Below are 17,114 nucleotides of genomic sequence, written 5' to 3'. Positions count from 1 at the left end.
ACTCCATTGTCTACACTTGTTTCTATTCATATATATTGTCATTTGTCTATTAAGTTCTGTTAAAATGTGTTTATTTTAGTTTAGTCATTTGATATGACCTTATTGTCAATAAACATCTCTGTATTTATCCAATTGATATGACAACAGCGAACTGTGTGAACTCTTCCCACCTTTTCTACTCACCCTTGTGTCGACTAATGGTTGGGATTATTTTTCAGAGTAATCCTTGTCTTTACTCTTCATTAAGAGCAAAACTCTTGTCAAAAAACTCATGTCCTCCTGTGGTCTGATGGTGGAGTCTCAGCTCAACACTTGCAGAGTCATTGGTTCAAATCCCAGCTCTTGCATTTTAATACTCATCACAGTTTATGTTAGTTGGATAAATATTAGAATCGAAAACTCTCATATGTGGCTGAATATCTCATTGGGATCAATACTTGTATTGCAGAGTTGAGATGAAGAACAGCTGTAGGTTCAACTCCCACATTTTACTGAACTTTTCGTTGACAATTGAGACGTTAAGAAAGATAAATGGGCTTTAAGACATTTGTAAGTGTGGTGAATTAGCTCACTGGGATAGACTCTGGTAGTCCGTCTGGTAGGTTGTGGGTTCAAGTCCCACTGACTACATCTCTGATTTTATCACTTCTGTCCAAATGCTAAAGATAAATATATCCTAATCAATTCATTGTTTGTGGACAGTGGTGGTTGAGTGGTTAAACCAAAAGTCCCTGCACATGTGTCAACTCCCTGAGGTTGTGGGATCAAATCCCATCAATGTGTATTTGATTTTATCACTTCTGTCCAAATGCTAAAGATAAATATATCCTAATCAATTCATTGTTTGTGGAAAGTGGTGGTTGAGTGGTTAAACCAAAAGTCCCTGCTCATGTGTGAGCTCCCTGAGGTTGTGGGATCAAATCCCACCAATCTGTCATCTGGTTTTATCACTTCTGTTGAAATTATCGACATAAATATATCCTAATCAAATAATTATGTGTGGACAGTGGTGGTTGAGTGGATAGAGCAAAAGTCCCTGCTCAAGTGTGAAGTCCCCAAGGTTGTGAGTTCAAATCCCACTGTTCCACAAATCAGAGCGGAAACCCAAACAAATGATGTGTTCAGACATTTGCATGAAGTCCTAGAATGGACAAAAGTTGGAGTGAGTTGGTATAAGGGTGAGTGAGGCTGAGTGAGTCTGAGTGAGGTGGGTGATGGACAAGAATTGGGGTAAAAAAAAAGAGAATTTTTTTCATAAAATAAAAATTCTCTTTTTTTTTTTATTCTTCCTTGAACCTTGTTGCACATCCCACTTGATTTATCCTCCATCTTTCTTTTGTCCTTGTCCACCATCTTTCTTTCATGTCCATCTTTCTTTCATCCTTGCCCACCATGTTTCTTTTGTCCTTGACCACCATCTTTCGTTTATGTCTCAACCGTCACGCCGCAGCTTAGCTCACTTTAAACACATCAGTGTTCATATGTTTTGGTTTCCGCTCTGATTTGTTGAACAGTGGGATTTGAACTCGCAACCTTTGGACTTCACACTTGAGCAGGGACTTTTGCTCTATCCACTGAACCACCACTGTCCACACATAATTATTTGATTAGGATATATTTATATTGAACGTTTGGACAGAAGTGATAAAATTAGAAGGAATGTTGGTGGGATTTGAACTCACAACCTTTGACTTCACACTTGAGCAGGGACTTTTGCTCTGACCACTGAACCACCACTGTCCACAAATAATCATTTGATTAGGATATATTTATATTGAACGTTTGGACAGAAGTGATAAAATTAGAAGGAAGGTGGGATTTGAACTCACAACCATGTGGTCTTCACAATCAAGCCATGACTTTTGCTCTTACCACTCAACCAGAGCAGATACCATGTTAACTGCAGAATTAACAGTTTTACACTTTAAATGTAGACTTGTGTAGTTAAAATTGTAAGTGGGGTTTGAACCAGCAACCTGCAGAACTCAAATTTGCAGCAAACTAACTCACTGAGCTAGAAGTTCTTGATAGAACCATTGGAAATAATAATAGAAGACAGAGAAGTCAACGAAATATAATCAAAATGAAGACAAATCATTGAAAGATTAAATAATTAAACTTGTTCAGGTTGTGTCGCCCCCTGCAGGATCACAAGAGAACACTCACTCAGGTCCTAGATAACAAGTCAACTATGAAGGGTAAGGAAAGAAGTGGACTTGAACCCAAGGTCATAAGAGTTCACAGATCTAAAAAAGAACAAGAAGTGTTACCACTCGACCACGAAGGCTGAGTTGTTGCCACAGAAGCTAACTTATAAGACCAGGTGACACTGAAGTTGAAGTGAAAAAGTGAAATAAATGTTAAGTTAAAGTGAAGTGAACAGGAAGTCAAAGATGCACAATTGGGAGTTGAGCTCATTACAAAGAGTAGACTAAAGTGATTAAAAGTGTTGAGGACATATCTGGGAATTGAACCAGCAACCTGCAAATTCCAAAATTGCAGGCAACTTAGTCACTGAGCTAGAAATTCTGGAAGAAGATGATGGTGATAATAATAGAAGACAGAGAAGTCAACAAAAGTTTCATCAACATGAAGATGAATTATTGAAATAATAAAACTTGTTCAGCTTGTGTCGCCCCCTGCAGGATCACAAGAGAACACTCACTCAGGTCCTAGATAACAAGTCAACTATGAAGGTGAAGGAAACAAGTGGACTTGAACCCGAGTCATAAGAGGTCACGGATCTTAAAAAAGAACAATCACTGTAACCACTCGACCATGAAGGCTGAGCTGTTGCCACAGAAACTAAGTTATAAGACTCATATGACACTGAAGTTGAAGTGAAGTCAAATTTTCAGCATTGAATTGACGTCGAAAAGAAGAAGCTCTCATGTCCTCTAGTGTTCATTGAAACAAAGGGGAAATAAAACTGGTCAGTTATTAAATCCTGACATATTTAGTAAACTGTTTGTACTTTGTGGTCTCAGTGAGTCACATTTATCTTCTTAATTCCACAAATAAATGCAAACATGAATCATTCAATTCAAACATGTTTATTGAAAATAGTTCAATCATGGATACATTTGTGATATTCCTCCTTTTATTTGAAACAAACTTCTTCAATTAAATACAAGAAAAACATTGAGATAAAAAATCATGACATGAATGATTCTACATGTTCATTATATTTCTTAGACACTGTTAACAGTACTTTGAGTACGAAATGTATATAATATATATTTGATTATATATAGAAATATGTCAAATTCATAATTTATGTGGAATTATACCTTAATATAAAAAATATAGTTTTAATAAAATTATTTTACGTTATTTTTAACATTTATTGCAGTTAGAAATGTTGTCTTTATTATATTTATTTAGACAACTTGTTGGCTCCGCCCACTGAACTACCAACACACACACACACAATTCAACTTTGATTCATTTCTTTTTCTCTCATTGTAACTGACGAAATCACTGCATTCTTTTATTATAACCTCTTTTATTTGCACGTTTTCATGACTAAAAGTAACGGAAAAATACGAAGTGATGATTGAAAACACATTCTTGATCAAACCAGTGTCACATCGACATCATTTCCACACAATCACGGATGTTTCGAGAGTTTAAAACTGATTTGAGACGTTTTTTAAATACACACACTTTCACATCTAGATGTTCATAAGGCACGACGGCGGCGTCGAAGGTCGTTCTCTGGAGGTTCTTGAGTTGATCTCAGAAGACGGTGGCTTTCATGTCTTGGCTGAAAAATGCTCCGAACTGCAGGTCTTTGGACATCAGCTCGTCCTCCACGTTCTCCAGCGCCCACTTGTGTTCCACGATCTCCAGAGCCTCCCACTCGCTCTGACGCAACACGGGAGAGCAGAGGTCACGTGACACGATCCAATCATCAAACTGCTCACGATCTCACCTTGAAAGCTTTGTTGGGGTCGGGGGGCATCGCCATGGCAGCGCCGGTCATCTGGTCCTGCATGATCCGCGACTGGTCGGCAGCTACAAAACAAAATGTTTAAATAAAAACAAATCAATCTTTAAATGGCCGTCAAGCCAAAAAAAGAGGTGACAAATAAATAATTGAACATGAGGGTAAACCTTAAAAATAGTTTTAATTTGATTGAATTAATTTGATTCTATACAAAATTCAAATATTCTTAAGAAAATAACCTATAAATATTACATATATTTTTTCAAAATAAAATACATTGAATCAAATGAAAAGAAAGCCATAAAATTAACTGGAATATCTCATTAGAAATACAAATTTTATTTAGATAATTCTGCCCAAAATATAATTTCCTTTCTAAAGAAAATAACATTAAATTCTGCAGAAAATATAATTAAATTCTCCTGGAAATACAATTTAATTTTTAAGAAAATATGACTTAATTCTGCAGAAAATATAAATAAATTCTGCTGGAAATACAATTTAATTCTTAAGAAAGTATGATTTAATTCTAAACAAAATATAAATAAATTCTGCTGGATGTACAATCTAATATTGCAGAAAATAGAAATGATTCTAAAGAAAATATTATTTAAATTAAAAATGAAAATAAAAGCAATATGAAAAATATAAAACCAAAAAAGACGAGAAAAAACGGATTTACAAAAAGGTACATGTGTTAAACTAGAAATAATATTGTAAACAGCAATTGGAAAGAAAAATCTTCAGTTCTGGTATTATTTTGAGTCAGACGTGACAGTCGTCGACTCACCGTTATCTTGTCCCAGGATGAGGCTGTACATGCTCCTCAGTCCAAACACGTTCAAGAAGTACCAGGAGGCCGAGCTGACCCTGAAAACACACGCGTGTCAAACCATCTCCGACAGGTTCAAGTCCAGATCCTGATGCTCACCAGGAGGCGTCCAGGGACAGCAGGTCGATCCCTCGCTGCAGCATCGGCTTGAACCTCAGCGTGAGAGGGAACGGAACCTTCGCTGAAGGAGAACATCGTCATCCACCGACTTGGGTTTGACTTCAGAAGAGGAACTTACTGATGACGAATCCGGAGAAGGCCCAGTTGATCCACCCGCCAATCACAATCATGGGCAGGACGTTGGTCAGGTTTCCCTTCAACATGTCCGTCATCATGCTGGTGTCTGACATGGACCAGAGAGCAGAGTGAGACACGCAGGTGTGAGACAATCACAGGGAGGACGACACACACAAATACACACCTGTCATGGGATTTTTGGGAACAACTTTCCTCTTGACAGTTTTGAAGAACCCGCTCTCCGTGTCGTTTAAGTAATGTTTCCTCATCGCGAAGGACTGGGATTGAAAAACAAGTTGATGTAAAACAACAGTTTAGTGTTTTTTATTATTTAAAAACAAGTTGTTTTCTCCTATTTTGACCAATTTCAGGTCACGAGTGAGAAGAGGTTTATACTTTTACCTGTCGGGGGATGTACTTTCCATTTTCCCTGAGAATTCGGCTCCGCAAAAGAACTTGACTGAAAGGAAATAAACTTTTAATCACGTATAACTTAAATAAAGTTTAATTCTGCAGAAAATATAATTAAATTCTGCTGGAAATAAAAAATTAATTCTGCAGAGAATACAATTTTCTTTCTAAAGAAAATGTAATTTAATGCTTTACAAACTACAATTTAATTCCTTAAAGAATACAATTTAATTATTCAAACATATATAATTGAATTCTTAAAAAAATACAATTGTATTCTAAAGAAAATACATTTTAATTCAGCAGAAAATACAATTGAATAATAAAGAAAATATAATTAAATTGAGAAGAAAATACAATGGAATTATAAAGAAAATATAATTAACTTCAGCAGAAAATACTATTTAATTATAAAGAAAATATAACTAAATTCAGCTGAAAATACAAGTTAATTTATCACAAACTAGAATTTAATTCCGCAGAGAATACAAATTAATTCTAAAGGAAATATAATTGAATTGTGCAGAAAAAAATATATATTCTAAAGAAAATATAATTTAACTCTGCTGGAAATACAATTTAATTCAGCAGAAATAACAATCGGATTCTAATGAAAATATAATTTAATTCTGTTAAAAATACAATTTAATTCTAAAGAAACCACAATTTCATTCTGTGGAAAATATTAACTAATTCTGCAGTAAATACAATTACAAATGGATAGTTACTAATTTTAAATTAATATATATAATTCCAATAACATCTAAGTTTTGCACATGTCAGTCTGGCTCCTCCTCACCTGTCCGAGACCTGCTCCAGATCCACCTTCTTGTCACTTTGCAGCAGCTGCGTGACATAGTGTCGGATGATCCCGACGAAGAAGGTGATGAAGACGATGGGCAGCACCACCCACAGCCGGATGCTGGAGTCCAGGAGGAGTTCTGGCTCTGCCATTGTTTTTATAGCAGCATCAACGTTGTCTGGAAGTACGAGAGAGGAGGACAGAAAATACTACCATCTTTAAAAAGGAAAACATTATATTTGCAGAAAGATATAAGATGTATAGAATGAATAGAAAAGATACAGTGAGACACAAATCACGTCCAAACTATTAAAGGTAAACCGGAAATAGAAATTCCACGAATAGTAAGTTAGTAATAGTTATTTGTAAAGCGCCTTTCTAGATGAAAAACATATGTAATAAACAGAAACACTGAAACGTTTCATTTTCGGTGAAATAAAGAAAATAAACATACATAATATTTGAATCCTGTGTAAGTGCGTTTGACGTCATCAAGAGTGCGCCGCTTAAAATACGTTTGATGACGCGTTGAGAGGTACAGGCCGAGGGGGAAGTTAGCTTTAGCATTACAAAGTTTGATTGACACGCTAACTCTGCTCTTTCTGTGGCAAAAATAACGCGCTACAACACAAACGACTGTTCGGAACGGATTGAATACATTCGTCGTACATTTTCAACCTTAAAACTATCCATTTGATGACTTACCACATTTATAAAGTCGGGGATTCAGCGGCACACATTCTGCTCTGTTTGAATAACCAACCAACACTACTTCCGGGTGAAAGGGCGATCATCATATACCACGTGACCGACACATATGAAACAATAAAGTATTATATTTATTGTTTATTTATTTATTATTTAATGACGTCGGGTGCGATTCATTTTTAACCATTTTCATATTTATTATAGTGACATCAATTATTAGTAGTTGTATTTATTTTAAGCAGCCAAACGAATTGCTAAAACGTATCGTTAAAAAAATTTAAATTTCTATTTGTAAAATGACAATTCTATGTAACACAGGACGAATTACTAGTCTTTTTTTTTAACCTTTAGGGCGTGTAGTTATTTCATGCCGTTTGTGTGTCTGTACAACCAGAAACCACCAGAACACGTTTCCGTCAACATAAACATATTTTATATCTTTAGAGCAATAAATATTTCCACATTTTTTTTTCTCCATATCTTTGCAGTTTCAAAAACAAAAGTACAAGTAATATATATTTATGTACACGGCTAAAATGTTAAAATAATGTCGTCTCTCTTGACACATATTTGACACTGTACTCGTACAATTTTACAAGGACTAGTCTAGTCTCTCTTTGCTCTACATTATAAACAAAAGTTCTCATCCTTGAATAAAGCAGTCCATCATTTTATTTCACACAACTCCAGCCTTTTTTTTGTTACACACAAATCTTCACACGGGATCAAAGAGACTCGTCGCCCACAACATGAAATCAGATCTTATGTGCTTTTCCCTTCTTCAGTCAGTCAGAACTTTTTCTTTCTTTTTTTTTTAAAGGAAAACATTGGACCTTCTGTTTTTCGCTGTGCATCAGAGATAAGAAGACAACTGCAGAGCAAAGTGAGTCCTTATATATAAGAATGGTTATTTACATTCATGTTATACTACATTTTCATTCAGTGCAGGTACTGTAATAAACACCACATGCAAACTGATGGTGAGCAGGCGGGGAAGAAAGAAAGAAAAAAAACATTTTAATGATATATTAAAAATCAATACCTGTATTTTTGCACATTCCCAACTTAAAGAAAAAAAAAGGATGATAAGTAACATTATTTTGCTTCTGTTGTTGCCACTGTTTAGTAAATAAACCCACTTTTCTTTCAATTAAAATCGAAGCAAAAAGTTTTGTCCATGATATGTACCAGAAGACAAGAGTATGTTCCATTATTTGATTATTAACGGTATATATGAATGAAGAGCCAATCAATTGTAATCATACGTTTGAGTTAAATAATAGTTAATAAAATGTAGTAAACAAAGCTGCAAAATTACAGGTATTTAATATATTTTTTTGGCTGATTATTGGCTGTAGTAAGACAAAAGTAATCTTTGTTTAGTCGTTTTAATTTGGGTTTAATTATGAATTAATATAAGACTACGTATACAATTCATTTATTCTTCTGCATTTTAAGGTTTTTGTTGCTGAGGTTAGTTTATTGTTCTTGTGTACATCATAGCTGCACGTTAGTCACAAAAATACACGGCGTATTTCATCGAAACATCAGTAGCTAATAAGAAGCCAGAATCAGAAGAAAAGAAAAAAAGAAAATCCACAGTTGTCAGCACAGAACAGAATTAAGAAAGCCGAAAAATACCAAACAGCCAAAGGAGTATTTTCATGTTAGTAGAAGCTCGCCACGCAACAATATCACCAATAACATCAGTAGCACACCTTACAAAAACCCGAGGATTCTTCAGAGGACCTGGTTTGATTTTTAGAAAAGTTGTTCTGCAGGTCAAGAATCCCTAAGAAGAATCCACACTTTTTGTGGCTTTGCACCTCTTTATCAATTTAAGCAGCACGCTGTACAGTTCATATCTACAGTTGGTGCATTTTCTTTTTAAAAAGGAACCCTAAATTACTTCCTATCAGTGGTATCTCATCACAACAGGCGGATCCTTCTTACGGATGGTAAACTCGATGATCTATTCAAGGATTTGTTTCCATTGTTTTACGAAATAATCTGTGTCAAAGTGCGAGGAAAATGCTTAAAAAATAGGTTCAAGAATATTTGCGGCAGTATTTAATAATAAAACAGGTCCAGGTTAATGTGTTGTAGTTTAAAAACGAATTTTACATCTTTATATTTTCTTCCAACTCTCTACTGGCCAACTGTTCTGAAGGCACATTATTAAAAAATAAAATATAAGACCAGTCCTCAATTGTTTGTCCAATCAAGTACTAATTCCTGTGTGTTTTACATAACAAAAAAGAAAAGCACTGTTTTGTTTTTTTTCAGTACAATATCATAACTTTTGTTGCAAGAAATTAATACATGGAATATGTCTTCATACACGTTATATTTGTCCAAACAAATGTACTTTTAGGGATTCAAATGAGAAAGAAATTGAAGAAAAGAGGCTCAAAATAATATGTATATATTCTTTAAAATCAATAATAATCTAAAGGGGACTTCTGACCGAAAGGTCTGTTTTTAACCCTATTTTCCACCAAATACATTATCACAATAAAAATAGTTTCCCAGACTGCACCCTGTTTTGGCACCTTTCAGTTTAATCTCCTGGCAACAACGAGCGTCAGACACACTATATAGTATGATATACAGTTGACAATATCATATCGTGACACATATTCACTGACTAATGCGTTCATATATATCCTGGTAATAGTCGGGGGGGCAAACACGGATTCATTACAAATGTCCCAGTCCACACGAGAGGAAACCCTGTCAACCACAATAACCGGAGGTTTCTCTCTTTAGAGAAAACCTTCAACAAAGACCTGTAGTTTTTTTAATCGTGATGGCTTATTTAAATGAAATAAAAAATACTCCCAACAAAGCCCTTTTGTATGGCTGAAGAAATTCAGGATTGGGGCTTCAAACCAAAACAAATTCCTCCTTCTGCATATAGTATTTAAGCACAGACAGATTGACATTTATTAGCTATTGCACATGTCATGCATGCCCGTCTAAGACACGAAACTCCACCATATTAATGCAAAAAAAAAAAAATGTCTCCGATTACACCTCATGGCTTTTTAATATGGCGACAACCGAAACGTGGTACAAGTGCGTTTGTGCGAAAAAGGTGGAGCCAGACGAGTGAGATTCCATTTTGGAAAAAGTTCAAAAAAAAAAAAAAAGGTCCTGGTCTCAGGTTTCCCTTCCACCGTTTTTTTTTTTTTTAATTCTCAGGCACTGTTCCCCCCTGCACATCTGGTCCCACAACCGCTGAACTAGACTAGCGACACGGTCTGCAAAAACATGTCCGCCCTTCACGGCAGGAGATGTTTTTTTCTTCTCATGGAGGCGTTTCTTTCATTAGGTCCCTTTGTCGTTCCTCTCGCTCGTAAATCCCTGGTGAACTTTTTTTTTTTTTCAGGGGAAATTGATGTGAAAATAACACAGGCTGAGCAGCCGCCGATGCCCAAATCTCAGGACTCTCCTTCTGACAACGTGACCATGTCTGTACACCTGCACCTGACCGCCGCCTCTTCTTCTTCGTCCCTTTCGTCGCAATCTCACTGCTGCCCCCTCTTGGTCGGCGTCGGGATGGCGAACCACCGCCGCCGCGGTTTTCCGCTTCCTCCTCATACAACCGTACTGATCCGACTGACCGGCTTGGACTTGGGGCCTCCCCCGGGCACGCCGGCGGCCCCGGGGTGCGGCGATAATGGCGCGGCCGACGACGGGGGAGGCATAGGGGAGTGCGGCGGGGGAGGCGGGATGGAGGAGAGGGGCGGATACTGCGGCGCGTAGGGCTGCTGCTGCTGGGCCGCCTGGGAGAGGAGGCGCGCCGACGGCGGCTGCGGCGGTGGGGAGAAGATGAAGTGGGTGGAGGGCGAGGCGGAGGGCGAGGGGCTGAGCGGCGAGTGGGCGTGCATGGCGTGGTTGTGGGAGTGTGTGTGCGCATGCGGGTGGGGCTGCGAGTGCGAAATGGTCAGCGGCAGCTTGCCCCCGCCGGGCCGCCCCGCCGCAGGGTGGGAGTGGTAGAGTCCGTGCGGGGTAGTGGGGGTCACGGGCGAGTGCGGGGAGAGCGGCGGCGGCGTGATGAAGCCCGACGCCAGGTTGTAGCGCGAGTGCTGGAGGGCGCCATGTTGGATCCTCTGCTGGACATGAGAGGGAGCGCAGGCCGAGGGCACCTGCCGCCGCGGGACTGAGTACCTGTGCGCGAGGGGTTGGTGCTGGGGGGCGCTTTGCATGTGGTAGCGGTGGTGGTGGTGGTAGGGCGGGGGCGGCGTCTGCTGCTGCTGCTGCTGGCCCCCAGGACCCCCGCCTCCGCCACTGTTGCCATGGCAATACTGGGCGTGCAGGGCCTGGAGTTTGGACGCCCCCGCCGGGCCGCCGCCAACCCCGCCCGAGTCCAGGCCGTGGTTGGCCAAGGGCGAGGGGCATGGGGAAGGGGAGGATGGGTGGGGGATGGGAGGAGCGGGTGCGGGATAATGGGGGGGGGACGATATCATCAAGGGACTCAGAGGACTCGGAGGAGTTGGTGACGTCATCGTCAGGGGACCAGGAACTTTCCCTCTGCGGCTGCCGAAGAAGTTCCCTCTCAGGGCGGCGCCAGGAGGCCCGACCCCGCCCGACATCCCTCCTCCGATCCCAGCCCCGCCCCCGCTCACGAGCGGGGACGTAACGATACCTCCCTGGTTGTGACAGAGCCCCGGCCCACCCCCCACCCCTGTACCGGGGCCCTGAGGAGGGCGGTGTGGCCGGTATGCTGCCGGCGAGGAAGGAACCATGTAGGAAATACCTCCAACAGGCAGAGGGCGCTGTTGGTGCGGTCGAGGGCTGCTAATGATTGAACCCTGTCACGATGGAAAAAAAAGAAAAGTTAATTTCACACATGATTTATGACACATTTTTTTAAACAAATATTTACAAGTTTAAACGAGTAGAATAACTTTAACCTTTGATGCGATAAAAATGGAAGGAAAATAAACAAGTGACGAGAAGAGTGAAGAAGCCATTCCAATAAGAAGCAGGAGAGAATGAGTTGCATGCTGGGAAGTGACATCACACATGCTTTTTTTTGCCCAACTTACTTCGATGGTACTGTCCAGTGAGCCCACACTGTTCCTACGACCTCGCTTCCCTGTTCGCCAACCAGAACAAGGCAGTGTTAAAAAACGGGCCGAGAAGAAAATGATGTTAAAGAAAAACCTGGTCGTGGAGATTATTTTGATAGTGTTACGTCTCGATGGGAGTTTGTTACGTGACACGAATGATTCACATGTTTTTTGTTTGTCAACAATGTTTGAGTTAAATGATTGTACAGATCATGAGAAGGTGTTATTATTATTAGTTAAGAATTATTATTATTCGTTTTTTTTTTTTAACATTTCCATATTCTATAGTGAAAATAGATGTTTTTTAGAAAAAGTGATACAATTTTTTCAGACAGTTCGTGAATAAGAAGTTGATATATTGGTTTCAATTTTTTACATTATTTTCTTACTGTGATTTTAATTATTCTTATAAATCAGGATATAAATGGAGGTAGATTTGGTTCTTGTTTATTTAATACAAAAGTGCTTTTATACAAAAATCTATGACTTCAATAAAAAAAAAAGTTGCTTAATTCAAAATATTTTTTCCAATAAAAAAAAGGATTGGAAAAACAGTTTCATTTACATTTTTTTTTTTTTGGTGTATGTTTGTATGGGTATATATTGAGCACATTTATTTACTGTAAAATCAACCATTAATTGTCCGGTAAAGTGTTTGATTTTAAATTATAAAAAATATGTTTCATGATAAAATGTTGAATTAAGCACAATTGTCACTGTAAAATCAACATTCTCAATACATTTTAATCATAGATGACAAAAATGCTTTACTGTGTTTTAATGGTATAGTTTAGACAACCACACGCACCAGTATTTTACTATAAAAACTTAATTTCCTTGAACATTTTATAGCTACAAAAACATGTATTTATTTACAGTATTATATTGAATTAAGCACAATTTTTACTGAAGAATCAACAATTTGTCACGTAAATATTCAGCAAAAACAAAGTATTTACTAAGAGTAAAAATGTTGAATTAAGTATATTTTCTACTTTATAATTAACAGTTTAAATAAAAAAAATTAACCTTAAATTACAAAAGTGTTTCTACATAATTCACCAGTAGATTTTCGGCGACAACAGTGGTCTGTATTTTACCGTTGATTTATTTATTTTTTACAGTGTAGGCTTCTGAACTAACTAAATATCTGTATTGTTAAATATCTTGATTTCAATCTATGTATTTTGTATTCATTACTATAATGCTTGACTTCAATAATATAAGTTGCTTAATTAAAACTTTTTTTTTTAATAAGAAAAAACAGTTTAAATTAAAAAATAATTATTTTTATTGTTTGTTTGTTTGGGCTGTATTATGGGTAGAGAATTTGTCTCTAAATTATTCAAAAGTACTTGAATTGTTTGGTTTTATTAGTTTTTGAGGCAACTTTTAAAGAAATAAAAAAAACAGAAAAAACATATTTGTATCATTGTTACATTTTTATAGAAAAATATATATTTTGAGTGCTTAACCAAAGCATATAACATAAATAAAATAATAATAATTACAAGTCTTTGGAGCCGTTTTTTTCAAAACAAGTTCAGTATAATTTAAGTGGAATTAATGTTGAATGTCATAGAATACGGCGGACTAACTACTTCACCTGTATTTATATTAATTTTAATCAAACGTAAATCCGGCTATTTAATTTAAAGTTACATCTTATTATTGTTTCTTTAATTAAGTTTTTTCAAGATGAAAAATAAAATCAAGTAACGTTGAAACATCTTTTGTTTAGTTCAAGTTGTGTTATTCTTTGAAGCAGTAGCTCTTGACAGTAAACTGTTATACCCTAAATCGTCCACTAGATGGCGGAAGAGCATCAAGAGCAGATTTGTGAGGACCAGATCCAAAAGAAGTCGCACCTGTTTCCGAGAGATCTCGCAGAGACGAGCTGAGAGCTGTTCTCTTCAGTCCGTCCACAGACGCGTACGTGTCGTCGAGGCTCGGTCGACCCAAGGTTCCGTTCACCACGTCACCCTTCAGGGCCCCCCCGCTGGTCCCCCCGCCCGTGATGCCACAACCTCCGGGTCCACCTGTCAGAAGACCAGGCCTCATCACACCTTTCTGCTTCTCCAGCTCAGCTGAGGGAGACAAGTGATGGTACATTAATATATGGGTTATTTATTTAGGGATTATTAAAGGAAAGATTATCGTTTAATCGCAGTGTATACTTTATTTACTGAGCATCACTGCTGCTATAACAATATACAATATATTTAAGATGGTTATTGTTATTTTATTATATTATTATTGGGTACATTAACAATTTAACTGTTGATTAACCTTTATTTAAAGTATAACTGATTCATTGTTGTTATTACTTACTATTTTTTTTTCCTTCTTTTCCTTTTCCATAAAATCAACATTAGCAATTTATTGTTAGTAAAAGAGAAACATATTTTCCTAATTTAAAGGTATAGTTCTGTCAACTAGAGCAGCAGATATTTCACTGTAAATAACTTGTACATGTACATTTTTTTATATATTTTTTAACATTAGGAACTTCGAATAAAGCACATATTTTTAAATAATTAAAATGTTAATGTTGAACCCATTTATTTACTGTAAATTAACCATTAAATTGTCGGGTGAAGCGTTCGATTTTGAATAATTAAAAAAAATCTTGATAAAATGTTGAATTATGCACATTTTCATTTCAACAAGAAAATCACCTATTCAATAATCTATTGAATTAATTACATTTTTACTGGAAAATGAACAACTTGTCATGTAAATATTCAGCTAAAACAATGCATTTCTAAAATGAAAAAAAAAAATACTAATTGAATTAATTATATTTTAATTGTAAAATCAACATTCTCAATAGATTTAACCAGCTATATAAATAAATATTACTTACTTACTTACTTACTTACTTACAGATGACAAAAATGTTTTACTGTATTTTTAATGGTAGAGTTTAGGCAGCCTATATTTTACTATAAAAACTTTATTTCCTTGTACATTTTATAGCTACAAAAACGTTTATTTATTTACAGTATTATATTGAATTAAACACAACTTGTCACGTAAATATTCAGCTAAAACAATATATTTTGTAACAGTAAAATAAAAGTATATGTTTTACTGTATAATGAACCGTTTCAATACAATTGTTTTTAACCTTAAATTACAAAAAATGTTTCTCTTATTTATCAGTATATATTTGGCGACTGTATTTTACTGTAAATTCAATAATATAATTATTATAATTATTTTTAAATGTAGGCTTCTGTGCCAACCAATATCTTGAAAATACATGTTATTGTTTAATCACTGGATTTCAATCTATGTATTTTGTATTTATTACTATTATGCTTCCATAAATAATAATTACAACAACTACAACAACAGTGATAATAATTTAAATACATTTTTCGTTTTATATGTATTTTACATATATATTTTTTCTCAACATTAACAATCTGTAAATAAAAATAAATATTCTAAGATGTTTATGATTTGTACAAAACATCTTTTCAAGTAATATTGCTCATGTACTTTCATTTTCTTACTTTAATCCCACATATTTTTTTATAATTAAAGTCATAATTCTTATTTACTGATTCAAAAAAGGTACATTTATAAAATACATTCAGGAAAACAAATTTCTCTCCAGCATATATTCATGATCTCGATGCTTACACTCCACCCTGTACTTCTCCATGTCCTGCACCTCGGCGATGCTCTCCTTGAGGTCAGAGGTGAAGCGAGCTCGGTCCTGCTGACTCGGCGCCGTGAAGACGATCAGAACCTTCCTCTCCCCGCCCGGGTTCGCCGAGGTGAGCCTGATACCGTGAGGGTAGTCTGCAGGAAACAAACACAAGCGAAAAATGAGAAGCGAGATCTGACACACGCGCCCACGCACACACACACACACACACCGTCACGTATGATGTGTGTTGATGAATCATGTGCGACAGTCTGTCCTGGTCGCAGTCATCAACACACACAACAACAACAACACAACAACCGAGTGTCTCTTCGCAAACAAGCAGGACGTCACAATCGCATCACAAGATTTAAAAACACACAACCTTCGACAACGTTTGACACACTCGAGTGAATCCAGCGATACACAAAAAGGTTGTGTGACGGAGACACACTAGAACACTTACATGTATTTTGGAACGTGTGGACCTGCATGTCCACCAGAGGGAATGATTGTCGGAAGCTGTACGTGACGGACGTCTTCTTCTTCTGGAAGATCTTGGTCACCTGGAGAAGCAGGAGATGGATTTACTTTTGAATCCCACGTTGGTTCACGACTCAAAGTAGATTTGTCAGATTCTATGTTCGCAGTTAAGGGGGAAAAAAAATAAGCTAATGCTAACAATGCTAATGCTAACAACATGCCCTTACTCTCAATAACGCTCCCGGTATCAACCTGAACAGAACCTGTGATGCTTTGCCGCCCAGCCGACCAATCACTACAGTATTTAATTGTAAGAAACAACATTTTTTGAAAAACTAAACAGTTGAATTGAGTTTCCTTTTTATCTGTAAAAATCAAAGAGATTTTAAATCCAATTTTCTTTTAACTTAAATTAAAAAAAGTTTTACCAGAATTGATATTTAAATGTTGAACCAAATAAACATTTTTACTTACTTTAAAAATGTAATTTTTTACAGTAGAAATTCATAATTTCTTAGACTAAATGTGAGATATTACAGCATTTTTTTGAATACAATAATTTATACAAAATGATTACAGACACACATGAGGAGAGTGTGGTTCGGGGGCCACGTGAGTCCCTTTGACTGTATCAATGCGGCCCGAATGAGGTCAGAGTAAAAAATGTTTCTGCAAACAAATGTGTTTGTGGTATCCCTTGCGTTGTCCCTGGGTCACGGTGAACGACCTAAATACATATGCATATGTCGTTCATGTCGTTCATCTTGACCCACAGATGCTACCAGGGATACCACAAACACATTTGTTTTCAGGCCTTCCACTCATATTGACCTTGATATAAAACAAGATTTAAGTTCTTTGTTTGAGAATTTATTCAACTTTTTTGTGAATATTTCTTGCGCATTTACACAAGTAAATATTTAGAAAAATGTTATTTGATATCAGTTTCTTTTATA

The 17,114-nt window shown here is 36.8% G+C and overlaps 2 protein-coding genes and 1 long non-coding RNA gene across 3 annotated transcripts in view; all 3 read right to left on the bottom strand.

Annotated features, from left to right (window-relative positions):
- Positions 1 to 1,290: 1,290 nt before the first annotated feature.
- LOC148059447 (uncharacterized) lies at positions 1,291 to 1,560 on the bottom strand. The gene is made up of 2 exons (XR_015709344.1): positions 1,416 to 1,560; positions 1,291 to 1,374 (listed from the first exon to the last, which is right to left on the bottom strand). It is a non-coding gene; the product is annotated as an uncharacterized LOC148059447 (long non-coding RNA).
- Positions 1,561 to 3,485: 1,925 nt separating this feature from the next.
- On the bottom strand, positions 3,486 to 7,002 carry LOC148059446 (ER membrane protein complex subunit 3-like). Its single transcript, XM_087782107.1, has 9 exons — positions 6,937 to 7,002; positions 6,229 to 6,409; positions 5,421 to 5,478; positions 5,203 to 5,296; positions 5,020 to 5,124; positions 4,881 to 4,962; positions 4,740 to 4,819; positions 3,935 to 4,017; positions 3,486 to 3,867 (listed from the first exon to the last, which is right to left on the bottom strand). The coding sequence occupies exons 2-9, from the start codon at positions 6,381 to 6,383 to the stop codon at positions 3,739 to 3,741; spliced, it is 786 nt and encodes a 261-aa protein (XP_087638233.1). The 5' UTR covers positions 6,384 to 6,409; positions 6,937 to 7,002; the 3' UTR covers positions 3,486 to 3,738.
- A 353-nt stretch (positions 7,003 to 7,355) lies between these two features.
- Positions 7,356 to 17,114, bottom strand: part of LOC148059445 (IQ motif and SEC7 domain-containing protein 2-like) — a 105,121-nt gene continuing 95,362 nt past the window's right edge. The window contains exons 14-18 of the mRNA XM_087782106.1: positions 16,142 to 16,241; positions 15,669 to 15,830; positions 13,886 to 14,104; positions 11,994 to 12,043; positions 7,356 to 11,756 (exon numbers count right to left, since the gene is read on the bottom strand). Coding sequence (XP_087638232.1) covers positions 10,539 to 11,756; positions 11,994 to 12,043; positions 13,886 to 14,104; positions 15,669 to 15,830; positions 16,142 to 16,241 — 1,749 coding nt within the window. The 3' untranslated portion in view covers positions 7,356 to 10,538. The remainder of the gene's footprint in view (positions 11,757 to 11,993; positions 12,044 to 13,885; positions 14,105 to 15,668; positions 15,831 to 16,141; positions 16,242 to 17,114) is intronic.

This window comes from Callionymus lyra, chromosome 19 (assembly GCF_982586985.1).
Source record: "Callionymus lyra chromosome 19, fCalLyr1.hap1.1, whole genome shotgun sequence".
Taxonomy (NCBI): Eukaryota; Metazoa; Chordata; class Actinopteri; order Syngnathiformes; family Callionymidae; genus Callionymus; species Callionymus lyra.
The sequence above is the reverse complement of the archived record's forward strand: the minus strand, read 5'-3'. Positions and strand labels throughout refer to the sequence as shown.

Coding starts and splice junctions, on each gene's coding strand:
- LOC148059446 (XM_087782107.1), bottom strand. CDS start 6,383: ATGGCAGAGCCAGAACTCCTCCTGGACTCCAGCATCCGGCTGTGGGTG. Junction 5,125..5,202: donor TCCCAAAAATCCCATGACAG/GTGTGTATTTGT, acceptor GGTCCATGTCAG/ACACCAGCATGATGACGGAC. Junction 4,018..4,739: donor CATCCTGGGACAAGATAACG/GTGAGTCGACGA, acceptor TTTGTTTTGTAG/CTGCCGACCAGTCGCGGATC.